The 12,157-nt window shown below is 38.6% G+C and overlaps 1 protein-coding gene across 26 annotated transcripts in view; it reads left to right on the forward strand.

The window, feature by feature from the left end:
- Window positions 1-12,157, forward strand: part of ap (apterous) — a 487,556-nt gene that overhangs the window by 433,945 nt on the left and 41,454 nt on the right. For all 26 annotated transcript variants that reach the window (XM_067773179.1, XM_067773192.1, XM_067773171.1 and 23 more), the window contains 2 exons: window positions 3,492-3,665; window positions 3,725-3,978. In XM_067773179.1, the coding sequence (XP_067629280.1) occupies window positions 3,492-3,665; window positions 3,725-3,978 (428 nt within the window). The remainder of the gene's footprint in view (window positions 1-3,491; window positions 3,666-3,724; window positions 3,979-12,157) is intronic.

Genomic DNA, 12,157 nt, shown 5'->3' on the forward strand with positions numbered 1-12,157 from the left:
CGTTCAGGCAAAAACAGATACAATGAGTCTCTCCATAGGACATGCTCTTACAAAAGGGACAGCTCCAACCCATATAAAGAGTTCAGAACTGGCTATAGTCGCATGCTGCTGCGACTCATTCCGGATTCATGCTATACAAGGCGCATTTTTGGGAGGGTTGCGACTCCTCCCGGATTCAGCCTAGACTAACCACATTTTTGAAGGGATTTTAGCTAATGCACTGCTACTGTAGCAGCATATGCATTATATCAAGTGCGCTGAAAAGCATGCAACATTTAGTAACGTGTCTGTCAGAAACAATAACACCTAACTCACGTGGTCACAAGCAATTACACCAAACTCGCATACATTTATGTACTTATGACTTAAGGGCCCATTACGTATACTTAGCATAGTTAAGTCTACAAGCAAGACTTGAGAACTGGCACTTAACTTGACTTAGAAGTCTGTTGAATTTTGATTTTCTATGTAAGTTCTAAGTGACGTTTAAATTTTGCGATGCCATTTGTTTTTTTCCACTTCATTTTGACATTTTGTCATACAAATGGCCATTTATTGATTATGATGGCAGATTTTATGCGCTATGTAGAGTATAATCGGGGCTAAGTTGCCAAGTTTACGCCAAGTCAAGTCAAGTCTATGTTAAGTATCAGTAATGGGCCCTTTAGGCGGTTGCAAATGTATGTGAGTTAGGCTTGTATGCTTGTGACTACATGGTACTAAATGTTGCATCCTTTTCAGCGCACTTGATATTGTTGGATTACTTCTGCCAATTTACTATTCACGCTCATCAGTTTTTGTTTCCAATTCCATGAAATCATACAGTATTTACTCTGCTATATTTCGCTGATTTTAAATAGCGGGACTTTTTATGTTGAATTTTTTCGCAGCTAGGAAGAACACGTATTTCAAGTCGTCAGGGAGAAGTGGGTCATGCATTTCAAAGTTCGATCTGCATGTAATTATATGCAGTTTTTGAAAATATTGTGACGGTCTGGCTGGTACATTGAACTTCATTTCGCCAAGCAAAAATCGGCTAGCTATCATCCCTCTTAGGAGTTTTACTATAAATAAGACACCAAGCATCTTTCTACGGCTCGCTAACGTAGGCAACTGCAATAGTTTTAACCGGCATCTCATGACAAGTGTTTCAACGCAAAAATTGTGAATGAATCTGATAACGTGGGCTACTGATTATCACCAATGATATAAAAAAAAAAGAGTTTTAGTAACGTGCGGATCATTGAAATCCTTAGACCACCTTTAACGATCGCCAAAGTACCTTTAGTCCTATTAACGCAAACTTAGGGTCCTTTGTAACACCTAGGCCAATGAAGCTGGTGACTTACTTAATAACATAATCTGTAATCACATACTGGTGGGATTGGAAGGTTTTCATTACACCATACAACTAGGCTGTTGAGATCCGACTGAAGTAGTGCTCTATCCTCTGGTGAGCAGATAGGCATAATAAGTTTGACGTCATCCACATAAATCAACGGCTTACAGTAATTCAAAACATTTGTAGGTAATTAATGAACAGTAGAAATAACACTGGGCCAAGATACCTACCCTGTGGAACACTAGAAGTTACCTTGATAAATTGAAAGCAACAGATGTTAAATATAATACGTTCATTCAAACAAAGAAAAAACCCAAGAGATAAAAAAAGGTGGAAAGCCTAACCGGTCGAGTTTGTATAAGAGTAGAGAATGGGAGACTATCAAACTTCTTACTGAAATCTGTGTAAAAAAAATCAATTACGCAGTTAGATTTAAAGCCAATGGATGCAAGGGTCGTGAACTAAAGTAAGTTAGACACTGTTTACTTCCTTTTTTAATTGGCGCTTAACCGTTTAAACGGTTATGACCGTCCAACAAGGCGCGCCAGTCGCTTCTTCGCTCTACCAACTAGCGCCAATTGGTCACACCAAGGGAGTTCAAATCGTTCTCCACCTACTTCCATAGGCAGGTTCCGATAAAAATACTTTTTTAGCCGGAGCGTCATCTTTTATTCGCATAACATGGCCTAGCTGGCGTAGCCGCTACGTTCTAATTCGCTGGACTATGTTGATGTCTGCATAAAGCTCGTACAGCTCACTACACTGTTTTCGACTTACCCTTACAAAAGCCATGTTGTGAAAAGTTAATAGCCTAAGATACACTAAACGCTAGTTGCTTTGTGACAATCGCTTCGAACAGCTTGGGAATAGCATTGAGTTTAGCTATGCCTCTGTAATTTGTGACAAATGATCTGCTTCCACTATTATAGAGAGGTATTATAAATGACTCTTTCCACTTCATGCGGCCGCCGTAGTGTGATAGTAGCGTGCTCCGCCTTCCACAGCGAAGATCGTGGGTTCACGCCCTGGGCAAAGCAACATACAAATTTTAGAAACAAGGCTTTTCAATTAGAATACAATTTTTCTAAGCGGGGTCGCCCCTTGGCAGTGTTTTGCAAGCACTCCGGGTGTATTTCTGCCATGAAAATCTCTCAGTGAAAACTCATCTGCCTTGCAGATGCCGTTCGTAGTCGGCATAAAACATGTAGGTCTCGTCCCGCCAATTTTTAAGAAACATTAAAAAGGGGCACGACGCAAATTGGAAGAGAAGCTCGGCCTAAAATCTCTTCGGAGGTTATCGCGCCTTACATTTATTTATTTATTTATTTACCACTTCATAGGAAGAATCCCTTGCTTCAGGAAGGCATTCAACAAACCAGAATGTGGTCGATATAGGTATTGTGCACAAGTTTTTAGCACAACTGACGGAATTTGATCAGGTCCACCAGAGGAAGATATTTTAAAATTTTCCAGATACCAAAGAACATCCTCAGCACTAATAAGTGGAACTATTGTCGTCCAACTATGATCGTTAAACTTCATTGTAGAAGGAAACCCTTTAGTCCTTCTTTTCGAGTTAACGCAACTTTAAAACGCCTTTGGTTTACAAAAAGTTTCACTCCTAATCCTACTAATATACTCTTTTTAGCAACTTATGTTTAAGGTGTTATATTAGTGACGTAAAATTGAGTAAGCAGTATAGGCAATTCCTGTGTCAGATAGTTCGTTTCGCATGAAGAACGCGTCTTTTGGTTTTTTAGACGATTGAGTTCTTTCGTGCACCAAGCAGTTGATGTAGCTGTCGAGGTGTTCGATAAAGGTATGCATTTGTGAACAATACTCTCACTTCAATATCCCCGATGTATTCAGGCTTATGCTCGGACCAATTGGCTTTCCTGAATAGAAACCGGCGAGGAGTCTCATACGCGACTTTTGACCTATGTCAGGAAGATTGTGAGACCCGAAATGCAAAACAAGAGCAGGATGATACACATCTTCAGGCAAAGCAAACGGATGGCATCTATTTACTGAACACTTCGACGGGTCATCTTTACGTCAACGTTTAGTTTTTTCTATATTATACTCTCTAATGTAGATACATATATGTAAATAGCACAAGTATTTTACAAGTTTTTAATTTATTTTCCAGTTTCTTTGGCACTAGACGATGCTCTAAGTGTCGAGCATCAATTAGTGCAACAGAGTTGGTAATGCGGGCCAGAAATTTGGTGTTTCACGTTAACTGTTTCTGTTGTACGATTTGTAATGCACCTCTTACCAAAGGCGATCAATTTGGAATTATCGATGCCCTAATATATTGCAGGTAAACTCATATTAAATCGTGACGCACATAATTTTTTAAATTACTTCAATTTCATACAGAACACATTATAGTATCGCTCGTGAAGGAGATTCGGTATCATCTAGGCTTGGTGGTCCTTTCCAGTTCTGCACCGACTTTGGTTCGCCACAAAATGAGTCGTCCAGTCCTCACTCAGATCCCACACGTATTGTTCCTAGTGGCATATTTGTGCCCACTTCACATGTTATCTCAGGACTTACACAAGCTCCGCGACAAAAGGGAAGACCTCGAAAAAGGAAACCTAAAGACATTGAAGCTCTCGCTGCCAATATGGGTAAATAAATGTAAACAGTTTATTTACATAAATTAAAGCTATAAATACATTTGATTTTAAGATATGTATAGATTTACTCTACTACAGTTACAACAATATGAGCGTCCTTTCAGACTGTGGTGCATACGCAACTTTTACCCCGTTTTTCAGTATAGCCGTCATATAAGGTGAACTCAAGTTATATTCGAATTTGTATAAAGGTACAATATTGTATTTGTGGCCAAACCGTCGCAAGGTTTGCTTGGGGTTTAAACTTTTTTCACGCATACGCAGCAATTTTTGTACGGTATTAGTGGCAATATAAGTCACTTGTAGCGTTCCAATGAAGCGTGTGCCAGATACGGATAGAAATTTAACATGCAAATGCAACAACAATGTGATCCATGTGGATGAATTTGGTGCAAAGATTTAACTGAAATTTAAATTTGATTTGTACTCTGAAGATTTGACTGAAGCTATGTATCGTGTATTATTTTACTCTTGTGCTTAAAAACAAGCCAATCGCCCCTTAACCCCCCCCCCCCCCCCCCCCATCCTCTCTACCACATATTCGATATTCCTCCTTCGGGAGTAAAAAGGGGCGGGAGATTTGAAAAAGCCGTCCCGAACGATCTGGATACCCTAGTTCTAATGCTACTCCAAATTTGTTTAGCAAACTCGCTTCATTTCCCAATAATGTAAGATGATGTAAAGATTGAGTGGCATTTTTGCGGGCTACGTTCTAGTGCTTTCGGCACCACCACTAGTTCGCCCTCTACTTCTTTTCCGTGCTTTCAACTGGCGAATTTAACAATGCGATTTCCTATGCGGTGAAAATTGTCCCCGCTTCATAACCTTTTCTGTAGTTATGAACTAGAAACCAATTTTCACCTTAGAACTAGTTTCTTTATTGGCCCTTTTTCGATATTTCCGATCTATGGTACAAATTTTCAGTTTAGATCTGGTTGTCCTGTTGGTACTATTTCGTTGTTTCCGAACTCGACCGAAATTCACATGTTGCTTGTAATAAGATTTTATCCTTTTTTTCGATATTTCTGAAATACTCCATAAATATCTGCAATGGAAATACCTACTCCTTCTTTAAGATAGTTCTGATACAGGCGAAAACACGAAATATTTGGACTGGTACTTTCTCCACAGATTATATAACAAAACCCATTTCTAATGTCAATGCAATGTTTCGGATTCCCAGAAATTGCCCTCTGAAGGACTCAGGCATGTTTAATATGAATTGACTCAAGCGTAAGTTCCTTGTTATTGTATAAATGTAATTTGAGGAAAGAAGCCATACTCAAAGTCGAAGCTGCTAATCAGTTTTTTTAGATAGAATATTTATTAAGTACATATAAAATAGGATATATAAAAACCTTAATGGTCAATTTTAGAACTAGAAAGAATAAAGTTTTTTTCGAACTAGATCTTATTTGGCACGTTATAAACCAGAAGTCGGTATAACTAGTTATTGACTTTCCTACAAGGTAGGGAGCGAGATATTTACGACGAAGTATATTTTACATCCTTTGACCTCGAATATTATAAGCACACAATATTTATTTGGACTTTTGACGCCAATATTAAAAAAATAAATTAACTAATTAATGTAAGGCGCGATATTCATGCGAAGAGAAATTAGGCCGTGCTTCTCTTACAATTTGAGTCGTGTTCCTTTAAATTTTTTCCTACAAACGTTTAACAGCATTAATATTATCGTGATCTTATCCTGTATGTCTTTCTATAACCCGCTGAAGATAGCCGATCGTGTGCATGGTATAAAAAGAAAGTAGTTCCACTCAAAATTTTTTGACGTATTTGGGGATTTTTGCAGTTTCATAATGTTTGTTGTTTTGCTAGAAGTGTTGCAATACCTTTACTGTTTATTGCGAAATTGTGGTTTTTCGGGATGGAAATTTCCTCTGGGATGAAGGGGTGACTCTAGAATTTGTTTTTACGATATGGGTATCAAATTAAAGGTGTTAATGAGTATTTTAAAAGGGAGTGGGCCTTAGTTCTATAGGCGGACGCCTCTAGAATTTGTTTTTACGATATGGGTATCAAATGAAAGGTGTTAATGAGTATTTTAAAAGTGCGTGGACCTTAGTTCTATAGGTGGACGCCTTTTCGAGATATCGCCATAAAGGTGGACCAGGGGTGACTCTAGAATTTGTTTGTACGAAATGGGTATCAAATGAAAGGTGTTAATGAGTATTTTAAAAGGGAGTGGGCCTTAGTTCTATAGGCGGACGCCTATTCGAGATATCACCATAAAGGTGAACCAGGGGTGACTCTAGAATTTGTTTGTACGATATGGGTATCAATTGAAAGGTGTTAATGAGTATTTTAAAAGGGAGTGGGCCCTAGTTCTATAGGTGCACGCCTTTTCGAGATATCGTTATAAAGGTGGGCCAGGGGTGACTCCATAATGTGTTTGTACGATATGGGTATCAAACGAAAGGTGATAATGAGTATTTTAAAAGGAAGTGGCCTTAGATCTATAGGTGGACGCCTTTCCAAATATCGCCATAAAGGTGTACCAGGGGTGATGACTATATAATGTGTTTGTACGATGTGGGTATCAAATTAAAGGTATTAACGAGGGTTTTATAAGGGAGTAGCCCTTAGTTGTATATGTGAAGGCGTTTTCGAGATATCGACCAAAATGTGGACCAGGGTGACCCAGAACATCATCTGTCGGGTACCGCTAATTTACTTATAGATGTAATACCACGAACAGTATTCCTGCCATGATTCCAAGGGCTTTTGTTTTCGCCCTGCAGAACTTTTTCATTTTCTTCTACTTAATATGGTAGGTGTCACACCCATTTTACAAAGTTTTTTTCTAAAGTTATATTTTGCGTCAATAAACCAATCCAATTACCATGTTTCATCCCTTTCTTCGTATTTGGTATAGAATTATGGCATTTTTTTAATTTTTCGTAATTTTCGAAATCGAAAAAGTGGGCGTGGTCATAGTCGGATTTCGGCCATTTTTTACACCAATACAAAGTGAGTTCAGATAAGTACGTGAACTGACTTTAGTAAAGATATATCGATTTTTGCTCAAGTTATCGTGCTAACGGCCGAGCGGAAGGACAGACGGTCAACTCTGCATAAAAACTGGGCGTGGCTTCAACCGATTCCGCCCTTTTTCACAGAAAATAGCTATCGTCCTAGAATCTAAGCCTCTACCAAATTTCACAAGGATTGGTAAATTTTTGTTCGACTTATGGCATTAAAAGTATCCTAGACAAATTAAATGAAAAAGGGCGGAGCCACGCCCATTTCGAAATTTTCTTTTATTTTTGTATTTTGTTGCACCATATAATTACTGGAGTTGAATGTTGACATAATTTACTTATATACTGTAAAGATATTAAATTTTTTGTTAAAATTTTATTTAAAAAAACTTTTTTTAATTGAGCGTGGTCGTTCTCCGATTTTACTAATTTCTATTAAGCATACATACAGTAATAGGAGTAACATTCCTGCCAAATTTCATCATGATATCTTCAACAACTGCCAAATTACAGCTTGGAAAACTTTTAAATTACCTTCTTTTGAAAGTGGGCGGTGCCACGCCCATTGTCCAAAATTTTACTAATTTTATAATTTGCGTCATAAGTTCAACTCACCTACCAAGTTTCATAGCTTTATCCGTCTTTGGTAATGAATTATCGCACTTTTTGTGTTTTTAGAAATTTTCGATATCGAAAGAGTGGGCGTAGTTATAGTCCGATTTCGTTCATTTTAAATAGCGATCTGAGATGAGCGCCCAGGAACCTACATACCAAATTTCATCAAAATTTATTCAAGTTATCGTGTTAACGGACCGACGGACATGGCTCAATCAAATTTTTTTTCGATACTGATGATTTTGATATATGGAAGTCTATATCTATCTCGATTCCTATATACCTGTACAACCAACCGTTATCCAATCAAAGTTATTACAATCTGTGAGCTCTGCTCAACTGAGTAAAAATAGGTAGGTAATTTGTGTGAGGATGCAAAGGTTAACGTTTTTTGTGGTCTGCATGTAAAAACTATGACCACGAATCACTTATTTCAACATTATATGACGTAAGCGTAATTTTTTTATGAAGTTTGAGGCTTCTAGCCGTAAAAAAGGGGGCAGAAATGGTAACGAATTTAGTGCAAATTCCGCTTATTTGCAACCTTCTACTAACGTTCGAATCACTAAACTGTTGAATAAATAACTCTACTATTCAATAATGCAAAATGGCCTTTATTAAAGTACTTCACAATAGCACTACTACTTCTCGACAGATAGCGTGCTTAAATCAAGCTCATTCTTATTGCTCACATTGCGCTCTTTTTTACTCTTCGATTTCCTCGTTCCATACTTCTAGGCGTTTCCAGAATTTACTTATTTACTAGCTATAAAATTATAACTACAGATGCACGTGTATAGCGTCTCGTATGCGCGTGTATATGTGAGTGATAGTTGCACAAATTATAGCCTACTTTTGGAAGTATCTCAGATATATGTATGTGTTCGTGCGTTGCTCTCCGCTGCTTGTATGGACATATGTGTAGACATAATGATTAATTTGGTTACGTGCATACAAGTCGCTGCTCAGTATCGGCTTAGAGATGATAGTATCCCTTAGTGTTGCTAATATTCGTCACACTGCCTTCCACCTAAGTGTTATCGTCCCGATCAGACAAATCTCTGGATCCAAACGCTGCCAGCCTTTCCAAATGAAGCACTCTCATTTTGGTTCGTGGTTTGCCAATGGTTTGTGTAACAACCTAGCCTTTAGTATTAAATAAGAACACACAAATTATATATATATATATATTTATATGTGTCTTCCACACACGCACTCCAAGACAGTACAATACGATACAATACAATACTATATATATATCAACATATTATATTCCACACCAGGGTTACCATGAATATTAGTTTTGCTCCGATGCAGGTCTCCACATTCCTCCCTTATTTTGCAGCTTCAAACAAAGCTTAGGTTGAGTGTCTGGTCTCTGAGCTTCGTAGTGAGGTTTGAACCTAGAATTTTCCGTTTCGGTACAATTAGACTGAAGTGTTGCACAAGGTGGTGACGTCGAGTTTGGGTTTATTGGAAGCTCAGTTTCGAGCAATTTTTCTGGAGGTGGTGTCGAAGAATCGGTTTCATCCACTGTAGTGAAAGCAATTGGTACTTTTTACGTGACTTATATTTCTCCGAACGGTCTTCTCACAGCTCCTTACGATGACTTCGTTCCCGTTTGTCTCTAAGACTTAGTATTCGGTTGTGTCAAAAGTTGGTGTCAGCTTATGCGGGAGGACCATATTACGTAGCAGTACTTTATCTCCTGGTACTATATCCGATACCTTTGCTCGTCTCTTCTTATCCCCCTTATCCTTTCCTCTTTGTTTGTTGATAGTGTCTAAATCTCTTGCTGCCGAGTCAATCATATCTTCTGATATTTCCTCAATTCCAGGTATCTTATCCCTTATTACCCGATTGAACATTAATTGGGTTGGCGGTGAATCCTTGGTGCTCTGAGGAGTCATATTGTAAATCAACAGGAATTTTTGAATCTCTTCAATGTAATTACGTTTATTGCTATGTACTATTTTCAAACGCTTCACCAGTGACCGGTTCATATTTTCTACTTCTCCATTGGCTTGTGGCCAAAAGGGCGGTGTCGTTATCAAAGCGATGTTGTTGGCCCTGCAACAATTTTTGAACTCACTGCTCACAAACTGTCTTCCATTGTCTGCTCGAATGGATGTAGGTATACCAAGCCGACAAAAGATTTCATTCAAGACGTTGATAATAGCTTCTGAAGTGATTTTACGTAAAAGTTTTACTTCCTGGTAACGAGAATATTAGTCGATAAGTACAAATATATAATCATTGTTAGGCAACGGCCTCAGCAGGTCCATGTCCACGCATTGCCAGGGACCATTCGGGAACGCATGTCTTTTCATCGGGATAGGGTTATTAGGTTTTGAGACCACCAAAAAATCCCGGCAGTTCTTCACAAAAGTTTCCACTTCTCTGTCAACGAACGGCCCAGACCTTGGCTCTTACTCTCCGTTTCATAGCTGATTCGCTTGGATGACCCTAATGTGCTAGTTCTAACAATCTCGGCCGAAGAACCTTTGGAATAACTATTCGAGTCCCGCGTAATATTATTTCACCAACAGCCAGCAGTTCCTGGCGGAAAGGGTAAAAACAACTTTTTGAGTCCTTTGGCCAGGAATCGTATTCAATGTATTCGAGTGTAGCTCTCGTATCTCTTCATCTTTGGCACTCCTCTTAGCAATTTCGGAGATAGTGAGGGAAGACGGAGTTGAGTGCGATATTATATGAAATATATTTTGTTCACCGTTCTCATCAAAACTGCTTGTGTTCTCAATTTTGCAAAGCCTCGAAATGGAATTCGCAATGTTTTCTTTCCCCGCATGATAAATTACTTTAAATTTGTAAGATTGCAGCCACAAAAGCCACCTTTCTATCCTAGCCGGAGGTTTAACGTAGGCTTAAAAATGGCTTCTAGCAGTTATTGATCAGTGATAAGCTCAAATTCTAGACCAGTTAAATAATAATAGAATCTCTCCACCGCCCATACAAGAGCTAAACTTTCTTTCTCCGTTTGGGAGTACCTCTTCTCCATATCTGAAAGACTTTTGCTGGCGAATGAGATTATCTGTGGATCATCACTCAAGTCAAACTGAATAAGGACAGCTCCTAAAGCTACGGGGCTCGCATCCGCTATCAGCTTGGTCTTACGTTTTGGATTGAAATACGACAGTTTTGGTATGCTGGAAAGAAGCGTATTTAATATCTGAAAGGAAGCCTGTTGTTTTGACCCGCACATGAAGTTACAATTAGTTTTCAATATGCTTCTCAATGGTTCCGTTATATCAGCCATGTCTCGGATAAATTTGCCAACATAAGTGGCTAGGCCCAGGACTCTTCTAATCTCTTCCTTACTATTTGGTGCTCTAAAGCTTTGAATTGTGTTTATTTTCTCTGGGTCTGGTAATATAGCCTCATCGGAAAAGGTATGTCCCAGGAGCTTTAATTCTTTTGCTCGCCATACACATTTTTCATGATTTAATAAAACGCAATTATTTTTAAAAATTTCTAGAACTTTTCCCAGAGCCTCATCATGTTCCGTTTCTGTTTCCCCGAAAACTATAACATCATCGATATAATTTAGACAGTTTTTGCAAGGAGATAATAGTCCTTCTAAAACTCGTTGAAACAATTCTGGGGCTGAGTTAATACCAAACATTAATCTTTTATATCAGAAAAGACCTTTGTGCGTAATGAACGTGGTAATTTCTCTTGAATGTTCATTCAATTCGAGCTGGTGATACGCCCATTTCAAGTCGAGCCGTGAAAATAATTTTGCGCCCCTTAATTTAGTCATAAACGTGTCAGACGTTGGCAATAGGTAATTTTCCCTAAGAACCGCTTGGTTCGCCCTGCGCATATCGACGCACATACGCATTTCCCCATTTTCCTTAAAGACAATCACAATTGGTGAGATCCAAGGACTTGGTCCCACCACTGGCTCAATGATGTCCTGTTTAAGTGCTTCATTTAATTTTCGTTCAACCTTATCCTCCAGAGCAATGGGTATTCGCCGCATAGGCTGTTGTATGGGTTTCACTGAAAGGTCTAGTGATAAGGTTATTTTGATATCCTTAATTTTGGGAAATGTGTTTACAATTTCAATACTATTCACGTTTCGACCTAGTTTTAGAATTGATGTCTCACGACCTAAAAGAGATTGTGTCGAGTTCTCAATTACATAAAATATTGCAATTAATTCTTTAGCATCCCCAATAGTTATCGGTGCTTAAAAGGCGAAAAGGACTTTGAGGAGCTGACTCGCAGCATATATGCTTTGAACTGATTCGCTGATTGTGTACGAACGTTAAATAAAACAGCCTTTTTCTCCTTTAACTCAATCCATTTGTCATGGCTGAGCAGGTTGAAACGCGATCCTCAGTCAATCACCATAGAAATGGCATGCCCCCCCAATGCAGCATTCAATAAATTCATCTTCTTGGCCGTAACAATTTACTTTAAAACACCCCGTATCAGCAAACTTATTTTCCATAAAATCTCTTTCTTCGCCAATGTATTTTACAGTGGAAGATTTGAAAGGACGCTTTTTTGGACTGCCCCGCTCC

Source organism: Eurosta solidaginis, chromosome 3 (assembly GCF_040869045.1).
Source record: "Eurosta solidaginis isolate ZX-2024a chromosome 3, ASM4086904v1, whole genome shotgun sequence".
Taxonomy (NCBI): Eukaryota; Metazoa; Arthropoda; class Insecta; order Diptera; family Tephritidae; genus Eurosta; species Eurosta solidaginis.